This window comes from Cherax quadricarinatus, chromosome 49 (genome assembly GCF_038502225.1).
Source record: "Cherax quadricarinatus isolate ZL_2023a chromosome 49, ASM3850222v1, whole genome shotgun sequence".
Lineage (NCBI taxonomy): Eukaryota > Metazoa > Arthropoda > Malacostraca > Decapoda > Parastacidae > Cherax > Cherax quadricarinatus.
The window spans coordinates 25,506,053-25,517,977 of record NC_091340.1 but is presented as its reverse complement, the minus strand read 5'-3'; the positions used below and the strand labels follow the sequence as shown (position 1 = coordinate 25,517,977).

The following is an 11,925-nucleotide window of genomic DNA, read 5'->3' as shown; positions in this document are numbered from 1 at the left end:
GGTAGGGGTCGTCCTCAAAAAGGTTGGAAGGAAGGGGTAAGGGAGGTTTTGTGGGTGAGGGGCTTGGACTTCCAGCAGGCGTGCATGAGTGTGTTCGATAGGAGTGAATGGAGAAGAATGGTATTTGGGACCTGATGATCTGTTGGAGTGTGAGCAGGGTCATATTTAGTGAAGGGATTCAGGGAAACCGGTTATTTTTATATACCCGGACTCGAGTCCTGGAAATGGGAAGTACAATGCCTGCACTCTAAAGGAAGGGTTTTCGGATATTAGCAGTTTGGAGGGATATGTTGTGTATCTTTATACGTATATGCTTCTAAACTGTTGTGTTCTGAGCACCTCTGCAAAAACAGTGATTATGTGTGAGTGAGGTGAAAGTGTTGAATGATGATGAAAGTACTATTTTCTTTTTGGGGATTTTCTTTCTTTTTGGGTCACCCTGCCTCGGTGGGAGACGGCCGACTTCAAAAAAAAAAAAAAAAAAAAAAAAAAAAAAAAAAAAAAAAAAAAAAATTGTTTGTTCCCAAGATGAGTAAAAAAACTGCCTAAAACTTGCAGTCATTCCTGGAATTTTATGAAGATAAACCAGAGATCAGTTACATTATTAGTGCTCAATAAGGATAAAAAACCTACAATATTTGTGAAAGCTGTTCCAAATTATTTATTTTGCACATTAGAGAACGAGAACACAGTGAGACAGACACAACAGTAAAGGGTTTTGAGAATATAAGGTTTCTTGTGTAATGCTGCCAGTACTTCCTGATTCCCAAATTCGCGGACTTGCTTATTTGCAGTATGGTCAATGTTCTCGTGTAGCTCACCTATATAGTGTGATTTCTCACAAAATTAATTGAAAAAGTGCACGTAAAATTGAATAGCAAGTACTATGACGGCATTTTTACTAGCATTTAAATTTTAAATGCCCCTTTCTCGTGGCATTTCCAAAAATCACACTACATAGAGGAGCTTAACAAGAGAGCCGACTGTATATAACATTCACCGAGGCACCTCCTACAAATAGCATCAATTATTTGTAGGTTTTTTTCATTGAAGCATTTTTAAACTTTGATGCATAGCACCTAAAATGAAAACCAACCAGATGATTTATCTTAATATGTGCTTAATAGCTTGTTACTTATGAATGTCAGAATTGTGCAGATTAAAAGAATATGTTAAGAGATGTGGTTTTGCAAACATAAAATTAGCCTTAAACTGAGATACTTATGCAGACAATTTTATATTATTTACAGGACGTCTAGGAACACAATCTCGCGAATCTGGGCATTCGGTCATACTGTATAATGATGCACGTACTGTATAACGATACATATACTGTACTATGATACATGTTCTCTTGGTGTTACTTGTCTCAGTATATTAGTCAATCTCAGTCACTTCTTACTAATAATGTTATATAATAAGCAAGGTGTTATTGGAATTAATTGTTTTCAAGGTGTAAACAAAATATATTAGGTGGTAATATTGTTGCTTGCACGGCTTGCTGTTCTTCACTAGCCGTCACACAATCTCTTAAGTTCGTGGGAATAACAGTGATCCAAAGAGATGTATAGCTTTTCAAAACCAAGAAAGCAGAGAACTTAGCACTGTCTTGAGACACTAAGTTTGTCAAGACAGGCAGGAGTTGCAACACCTGTGTTGCACATGCTGTAATGTAGCAACACCTGTGTTGCACATGTTGAAACACTTGTGTTATAATGCTGCAACACCTGTGTTGCACATATTGTAATGTTGCACGAGGGGAACAGGTAGCACAGTTAGTATTCTTCTTCCTCTGGTGGCGGCGGTACATCTTCTACATCCTCAGGAGCAGCGAAGCCATCCTGTCCAACACAAAAATGACGAATGTTAGTCACATGAACATCAAATGCTTCAGAACTTCAAAACTGAATTTGTAAAAAATGTATTAAAAAAAAAACACAAGTTAGCCATGAAATCTCATTTTCCTCCAGATAAATACGACGGCTCAGTTTCAATAGGATTCAGTGTACTCTCTTCTGAGAGGTACAGTATTAAACACTTTTACATTCTTAAAATACTGCAGTCACAACAAGAACATTACAACTCACTCCACTGCAACACTGTTAGTAAATTAACTAGGTATGCAGATGTTAAAATTAAAAAATGAACCGAACTCCCAAGCTAATAACCTTGCTATAATTGATGAAATATAGCTTAATGCTATCCAACCTATCTAAGGTTATCCAAAATAATTATACTATCCAACCTATCCAGTCTATCATCAGTGTAATGAATGTAGCTAGGTGGAGAGCAGAGCAGGCTGGGAGGTACTAACATCCTCTCATAAGAGTAACATGCAACTCTGATAAATAATTTGCACTCTTGACAGGATGACTGGCACCGTCTCTCACAACCACACAAGGTGAGAGATAATACGAAAATGACATAGAATCAAAAGTCAAGTCTGACCCGAAGGTGTTGTATAGCCACATCAGGAGGAAAACAACAGTCAAGGACCAGGTAATCAGGCTGAGGAAGGAAGTTGGAGAGTTCACAAGAAACGACCAAGAGGTATGCGAGGAACTCAACATGAGATTTAAATAAGTATTTACAGTGGAGACAGGAAGGACTCCAGGAATTCAGAATAGGGAGGTACACCAACAAGTGCTGGGTGAAATACACACAACTGAGGAGGTGAAGAAGTTACTATGTGAACTTGATACCTCAAAGGTGGTGGTCCCAGACATCTCTCCATGGGTCTTAAAGAGGGAGCAGAGATGCTGTGTGTGCCACTAACAAAAATCTTAAGCACATCCACTGAAGCTGGGCAACTACCTGAGGTATGGAAGATGGCAAATGTAGTCCCAATTTTTAAGAAAGGAGACAGACAAGAGGCATTAAACTACAGACCTGTGTCACTGATGTGTATAGTATGCAAAGTCATGGAGATCATCAGGAGAGTGGTGGAGCACCTAGAATGACACAAGCTTATAAACAACAACCAGCACAGTTTCAGGGAAGGAAAATCCTGTGTCACAAACCTACTGGAGTTTTATGACAAGGTAACAGGAGTAAAACACACACACACACACACACACACACACACACACACACACACACACACACACACACACACACACACACACACACACACACACACAGAGAGAGAGAGAGAGAGAGAGAGAGGGGGGGAGATAGACTGCATTTTCTTGGACTGCAAGAAGGCCTTCAACACGGTTCCTCACAAGAGGATGACGCAAAAGCTAGAGGATCAGGCACACATAACAGGAAAGGCACTGCAATGGATTTGAGAATATCTGACAGGGAGGCAACGAGTAATGGTACATGACGAGGTGTCAGAGTGGTGCCTGCGATGAGAAAGGTTCCACAGGGGTCAGTCCTAGGACCTGTGCTGTTTTTGGTATATGTGAATGACATAATGGGATAGACTCAGAAGTGTCCCTGTTTGCAGATGATGTGAAGTTAACAAGAAGAATTAAATTGGTTGAGGATCAGGCAGGACTAGAGAGAGACCTGGACAGACTACAAGCCTGGTCCAGCAACTGGCTCCTTGAATTTAACCCTGCCAAATGCAAAATCATGAAGATTGGAGAAGGGCAAAGAAGACCACTGACATTCAAGACTCTGTACACCATATAGGTCAGGCCCATATTGGAGTATGCAGCACCAATTTGGAATCCACACCTGGTCAAGCACATAAGAAATTAGAGAAAGTGCAAAGGTTTGCAACAAGACTAGTCCCAGAGCTAAGGGGATTGACCTATGAAGAAAGGTTAAGGGAAATCGACCTGACAACACTGGAGGACAGGAGGGTCAGGGGAGACATGATAACGACGTATAAAATACTACTGCGAGGAACTGACAAGGTGGACAAAGACAGGATGTTCCGGAGATGGGACACAGAAACAAGGGGTCACAATTGGAAGTTGAAAACTCCTATGAGTCAAAGGGATGTTAGGAAGTACAGTGGACCCCCGCATAACGATCACCTCCGAATGCGACCAATTATGTAAGTGTATTTATGTAAGTGCGTTTGCACGTGTATGTTTGGGGGTCTGAAATGGACTAATCTACTTCACAATATTCCTTATGGGAACAAATTCGGTCAGTACTGGCACCTGAACATACTTCTGGAGTGAAAAAATATCGTTAACCGGGGGTCCACTGTATTTCTTCAGAGTTGTCAGGAAGTGGAACAGCCTAGAAAGTGACATAATGGAGGCAGGAGCCATACACAGTTTTAAGATGAGGCTTGATAAAACTCATGGAGCAGGGAGAGAAACGACCTAGTAGCAAACAGCGAAAAGCGGGGCCAGGAGCTATGACCCGACCCCTGCAACCACAAATAGGTGAGTACAAGTCTTACAAGCTTACATTCATAGCCACACAAGGTGAGAGACAGGTCTTACAAACTTACATTCAGTATGCACTCCATACATGTCCTCCATAGTTATATATTGTGTACAACCCAATACAGTATTTACATTCCTGGATAATTAATATAATCCAACACCTGGGAAATGGGATGTAATCAAGTTTGATGTGAGGAAGTGGCAGAATTGCTGAGGTTCCTTGGATCAAGAGACCTTCATCCCCACAGAAGACTATCAAAGTCTATGAAAATATTCTTGAACGTTCAAGCAAGGCTGGAAAACATAGTGAACCCTATTTAACCTAGATAAGGACCAAAGTAAACATTAACGGCCTACATAAAGATCAAAGTACAGTGGAACCCCAGATTTCAGCCATAATCCGTTCGAGAAGGTTGGCCTCAATCTGAAAAGGCTAAAAACCGAAGTAATATTTCCCACAAGAATTAATGTAAAGACAATTAATCCGTTCCAAACACCCAAAAATATTTACAAAAAATACATTTTTTAAAGATTAACTATAGTTTTACATACAGAAAACAATGAGAAATAAATATAAAGCACAAATTTTAACAATAAATGAACATTACATACCTTTATTGAAGACTCTTGTTGGTGTATTGAAGAAGGTGAGGAGGAGACAGGGAGTTGGAGATATTGTTTGGAAGGGGAGTCCCCCTCCATAAGGACTTTAGGTATCAAGTCCCTATCCAGGGTTACTTCTTCATTGTCTCTTACTGGCACTAGGACCAGCTTGAGAATCACTGCACCCGTCGCACAAAAAACTGTCCAGAGGTCTGTTTCTGGCATCTCTAAGATTTGCCTGAAGTGGGACAAGGTTTTGTCACTGAATTCTATTGTGTTTCTTACTTTCTTTACCAAAAGGCTGGCACTAGGAACTTTCTTTGGGTCCATGGTGGCTTATTTCTCAGTCACACTCAATAAACAACCACAAAAAACAATGGATTATAACGAAATGTTTGGATGAATGCGCAGAGTGTTGCTCACTCGCCGAGAGACACGGCCAGACTGACTCATGCACGCGGTGGAGTGGCGGGCGGACGCGTCCAATACGGCCGATTTCCGAGTTGATGGCCGAAATCCAGGATAGAATTTCGGTCAAAAAAAAAAGTGGCCGAAATCCGATTTGGCCGATATCCACACTGGTCAATATCCGGGGGTCCACTGTAAACATTAACAACCTATATAAGGACAAGAGGAAACATCTCTGGTCTCTATCTAGGTTGTGAAACATTAACCACCACATAAATAACGTCAGTTTTCCTATAGTCAACAATGTTGTACCCTAAGAGATGAACCTCAACATTAATACGTATTCTATATTCATAACTATGTACTTAATCAGAGATTATGCCTCCTCTCTTGTTTATCATCTGTCTTTTATCTCCTTTCTTCCTCTCCTATCCTATTTCCTCCTCTCTCTCAGCTGAGTGTGGCTTCTGGTAAAAAGGTTAACTACCACTTATACAGTAAACCTCTATTTAAAATGTCTTGATTTGACAGACTTCAAAAACATAGGACAAAAAGTGCTAGATCAATTACTATAAAAAAAAAAGTTTAATAATTAGAGATTTGTCCATTATTGTTATTATGAAGACTTTATAATGTCATATCTATCCACTACAATCATCACCCCCAACACTTTCTCAAACTAAAGAGTTTACAGTAAATTCGTTACCTTGCAATTACTTTTGAAAGAGAGATAGAGACACAATACACAGAGTAATAACAATTACTAATGATGCCAAGAGACAACAAGAAATAGGTTTCATGGTGCGATTGTTAACTACAGTCAAGACTCCTCAAATATTTGAACACTATTGTTACTGACAACAGCCACAGCATAAATATGTAACCTAGCAACCTCACTTTCTAACAATGGTACAAACCGACGGCAAAGATTTGAACACCCAAGTTGGAAGTCAAGACACAAGGAAAGTTGACTCGGATATTTGCAAGTGGGCTCGTGTTTATCAGTTCATATTAAAACTCGCAACATTTTTCCCTCGACCTATGCAGAGAATCCCTGAAGGCAATGTGTTCACACTTGTATGTTAGGGTCATGTAATACCTGAAGCTGGGTGTAGGAACCCTGGCACCTAATACATAAGCCAGGCACCCTGACACCTACCACACTTGTAAGCCAGGCACCCTGACAGCTACCAGGCACCATGACACTAAAACTGGCATACATAACTACCTAGTGTGTGTAGTTGCTACAAGTTAGATGCTACTGTTAATGACCAAGACACATGGGCAACACCTGGGTGTCTTGATATGAAAGACTCTTGCTACCCAGTGACTTTTTCCAATTCACTGCAGAGATTATATACAGAGGACAATGGAAGATGAGGTAATCAGTCCCACAGCCTTGAAAGGTGTTCAGTACCTCAGACTTAATCAATGCTAAAGTACCAAATGCCTTCTTCATGCCTGAGGGACTGATAACCTCATCTTCTACTGTCTTCTGCACAATCTCTGTACTGAATTGAAAAAGCCAATCAGGGAAACATTTTCAAAAAAAAAAAAAAAAAAAAAAAAAAAAAAAAAAAAAAAAAAAATAAAAAAGATACACAGATGCTGCATGTATCAATAGTGTAATGTTGTAATAATTGCACTGCAGTGTCCCCTAGTGTCAAGTTTCCAGTAGGTGAGTGGGTGTCAAGGGTCACTCAGCACTGCCTGTGAGAGGAAAAACACTGCTGTGTTTCTAACAGTGTACCAAACTTTCCAGCATTTTAGAATGATGTTAATGATTTAAAAGTAGAAATCAGCAAATTAGTTAAATTCCCAATTTTTTTTTTCAATAATGATAAAAACTGCAGTGAATGGCACCCATAGCCAAGTTTTAAGTAGGAGTAATGAAGGAAAACTGAGTGAATTATTAGTTATACCTTAGTGACCTGATGTTCCATTAATACTAAGAGTGCAGCCTTCACTCTAAATTAAATACAAGCACTTTCAAGAATTATAATTGTCCCTTACAAGGTTGAGTGTAATTATCCCAAGCCACCTTAGTATGTTGTCACTGCTGTTGTGTCCACTTAATGTCATGTCCACTTCTAGTATACCAAATCACCTTACAATATACAAAGAGTTAGTATGATGTCATAAATTAAACACTGTGTTGCTACTCACCCCAAGGCACCATACACTACACAGCGTCGGAGACACTGTGTTGTTACTCACCCCAAGACACCATACACTACACAGCATCGGAGACAGTGTGTGTGTGTTGTTACTCACCCCAAGGCACCACACACTACACAGCCTCAGAGACAAGACACACACAACAAGAAACATTTACCAGGACAACATTTTGCTCTGAGGAAGAGTTTTAACTCATTACTTAATAAAACTCTACTTAAGAGTGGCATTGTCCTAATAAAATTTCTTGTACCACACGTGTGTCTGTCTTCAATGGTGTTAAGAGTGTGTTTCAAGCAATACATATTGTGTTAGTAATATGTCATGGCTTAAACTACTGTTAAGTACACCTACTTGCGACTCATACAGAAGTGCAGTCACTCAAGAAAGAGGTTACCAGGACTACTTTCCAAAGAGGGAGGAATTATCTCATTAAGGAAAACTGTCAGGACAAACTTCTCATAGGCATATCTAATACCATTATCAAGGAAAAAAAGGGAATTCACAAAAACAAGGTTTCTTTCATGGCATTACAGATTATAGATACGTTAATAAAATTTAAATTGTTAAGAGGGATTTTTTAAAAGTAATGTACTTCCAAGAGAGCAATCATCATATGCAGTTAAGTGAAAGCATTCATTAAGCACTTATCAATGATACTACAGCAACATTAGCTGTTAGAAGTTATTTAAAGGCTAGAAGCAATGAAGAAGGCAGTGAGAGTGGAGTGTCTGCACAAGTTGACAGCTTCTTAAGAGACGTATCTGACCTGCAACACCACCCAATGTGTTTTGCAAATGCAAGTTTAACATGCCTGTATTTTGTCAGGGATGTTCTCAGTAAAGATGCCTGGATTCTCTGCACAACTGTCCTGAGGAGAAAATGTTGGAATATTCATAGCGGTTACATTACTATATATATAAGTAATATCCATTAACCCGTGCCAGTGTGAAGATGAGAACACCGTGGCACTTCTTGCTGAGGGGTGCCGGCCGGCACCTCCAACCTCCACCTGCCACTATACAAATATATCACTATAATGAAACATCAGTGTAGTGGATACAATGATGGATCCAGGAATCCAGACGGAGGCACAAACATAACTAGATTCTGTACATTTAAATCTCCATCTGAAATGATCTTCAACTGTGTTCAATCTCCGCATGAGATCATCAACAGTGATCAATCTCTGCCTGAGATCATCTTCAACAGTGATCAATCTCTGCCTGAGATCATCTTCAACAGTGATCAATCCCCACCTGAGATCATCTTCAACAGTGATCAATGTCTGTCTGAGATCATCAACAGTGATCAATTTATCTGCTGCAGATCTCACACAGAAATTGAAAAATACAGTCTGTTTGTACACTGTATTTGTGTCACCATGTAGGATTAATCCATTCATATCTCACTATCAAACACTCACCTCATGATGAATCACTATAACACTCATCTCATGATGAATCATTATATGATGAATCATAACACACATGATGAATCATAACACACATAATGAATCACTATAACACTCATGATGAATCACTATAACACTCACTCATGATGAATCACTAACACTCACTCATGATGAATCACTATAATACTCAACAAACACTTAAAACAAAAGCATGACTCTTTCTATGTACCATGGTAATAATATTAAGGTACTATATAACATCGTAACAACATGAAGGTGCCATATATCATGATGACATGAAGGTGTCATATACCATGATGACATGAAGGTGTCATATATCATGATGACATGAAGGTGTCATATACCATGATGACATGAAGGTGTCATATACCATGATGACATGAAGGTGTCATATACCATGATGACATGAAGGTGTCATATACCATGATGACATGAAGGTGTCATATACCATGATGACACAAAGGTGCCATATAGTACCATGATGACAAAGGTGCCATATAGTACCATGATATGAAGAGGATGCCATATACCATGATGACATGAAGGTGCCATATAGTAAAATGATGACATGAAGAAGGTGCCATATACCATGATGACATGAAGAAGGTGCCATATACCATGATGACATGAAGGTGCCATATAGTACCATGATGACATGAAGGTGCCATATACCATGATGACATGAAGGTGCCATATACCATGATGACATGGTGTCATATACAATGGTAATGATCTGATGAAGGTGTCATTTAACATGGTAATGACCTGATGGTGTCATATACCATGATAATGACCTGATGAAGGTGACATATACCATGGTAATGACCTGAAGGTGTCATTTACCATGGTAATGACCTGAAGAAGGTGTCATTTAACATGGTAATGACCTGATGGTGTCATATACCATGATAATGACCTGATGAAGGTGACATATACCATGGTAATGACCTGAAAAAGGTGCCATATACCATGGTAATGACCTGAAGAAGGTGCCATATATCATGGTAATGACCTGAAGAAGGTGCCATATACCATGGTAATGACCTGAAGAAGGTGCCATATACCATGGTAATGACCTGAAGAAGGTGCCATATACCATGGTAATGACCTGAAGAAGGTGCCATATACCATGGTAATGACCTGAAGAAGGTGCCATATACCATGGTAATGACCTGAAGGTGCCATATACCATGATGACATTGCATCATATACCATGGTAATGACCTGATGAAGGTGCTATATACCATGGCAACGATCTGATGGTGCCATATACCATGGTAATGACCTGATGGAGGTGCCATATACCATGGAAATGACCTGAGTAAGCTGCCATATACCATGGTAATGACCATGAACCATCATGTGCTATAATGTACCATGTATCATTATGTACTACCATATACCACCATGTACCACCATGAACATCATGTACCACCATGAACCATCAAGTACTACCATGAGCCATCATGTACTACAATGTACCATCAAGTACTACCATGAACCATCATGTACCATCATGAACCATCAAGTACTACCATGAACCATTATGTACTACCATGAACCATCAAGTACTACCATGAACCATCATGTATTACCATGAACCATCATGTACTACCATGAAATACTGCAATATACCATCAGGTACTACCATGAACCATCAAGTACTACTATGAACCATGTACTACAATGTACCATCATGTACTACCATGAACCATCACGTGCTACCATGAACAATCACGTACTACCAAGAACCATCATGTAATGCCATGAACCATCATGTAATACAATGTACCATCAAGTGCTACCATGAACCCTCAGGTACTACCATGAACCACGTACTACAATATACCATCATGTACTACAATGTACAGTGGTACCTCGATATTTGAACTTAATACAGTGGACCCCCCGGTTATCAGCCATAATCCATTTCAGAAGCTCGGCCTAAAACCGAAATTGCCGAAAACTGAAATAATATTTCCCATAAGAATTAATGTAAATACAATTAATCCGCTCCAGACATCCAAAAATATTCACACACAAAAAAAAACCTATAAAGATTAATTACAGTTTTACATACACAAAGCAATGAGAACTAAATAAAATAAATACATGAACAATTAAATCAGTATTACATACCTATATTGAAGACTTTTCTTGGCTTATGGAAGATAGGGAGGAGGAGAGAGGCTTGAGAGGCACTGTACCCCTGCAACTCAATCCACTTTACACACATGTCCTTAATCAATGGAGGAGGAAGGCACATTCTCCCCTCTCTTCCTCCTCCTCTAAGGCAATTTCCTCAGCTGTGGTCTGTTGCTGTTCCAGATGAAGGTCTTGCAGCTCTACTCTCTACCACCATCACTACCACCCTCAACACCATCACAACCATTACCACCCTCTACTACCATCACTACCACCCTCTACAACCGTCATAACTACTACCACCCTCTACCACCATCACAACCACTACCACCATCACTACCACCACCATCACTCTTGTACTTTGCTACAATTTCTTTCTTAAATGCCATCATGTTTCTCACTTTCTTTACTAAAGGAACTTTATTAGGAACTTTCTTTGGGGCCATGGTTACTTATTTCGGAGTTGCACTTCAAAAAAAACAAAAAACAATGAATGTATAGTGAAATGTTTGGATGAATGAGTAGAAGCTTCTTCACATGCCCAGAGATACAGCCAAACTGACATGCAAGTAGCTAGGCAGGCAGATGGATGCGTCCCATGTGGCTGATAAGCGAAATAATGGCTGATAACCGGTAGCCGAAAAACTGGCCCATAACCGAGTTGTCCGATAACCGAGGGTCCACTGTACATTCCAGGAGGCCATTCAAATAGTGAATTGTAGAATACTGAATAATTTTTTCCCATAAGAAATAATGTAAATTGGATTTATCCACTCCAGACACCCAAAAATTACCAAATATAAAATA

General features: G+C 39.6%; 1 protein-coding gene across 4 annotated transcripts in view; it reads right to left on the bottom strand.

The window, feature by feature from the left end:
- Positions 1 to 637: 637 nt before the first annotated feature.
- Eb1 (microtubule-associated protein RP/EB family member 1) overlaps positions 638 to 11,925 on the bottom strand; it is a 76,260-nt gene continuing 64,972 nt past the window's right edge. For 3 of the 4 annotated variants that reach the window (XM_053788559.2, XM_053788558.2, XM_070095290.1), the window contains exons 8-9: positions 8,353 to 8,409; positions 638 to 1,841 (exon numbers count right to left, since the gene is read on the bottom strand). In XM_053788559.2, the coding sequence (XP_053644534.1) occupies positions 1,776 to 1,841; positions 8,353 to 8,409 (123 nt within the window). In that variant the 3' untranslated portion in view covers positions 638 to 1,775. The remainder of the gene's footprint in view (positions 1,842 to 8,352; positions 8,410 to 11,925) is intronic. The other variant, XM_070095292.1, reaches the window with a different exon arrangement.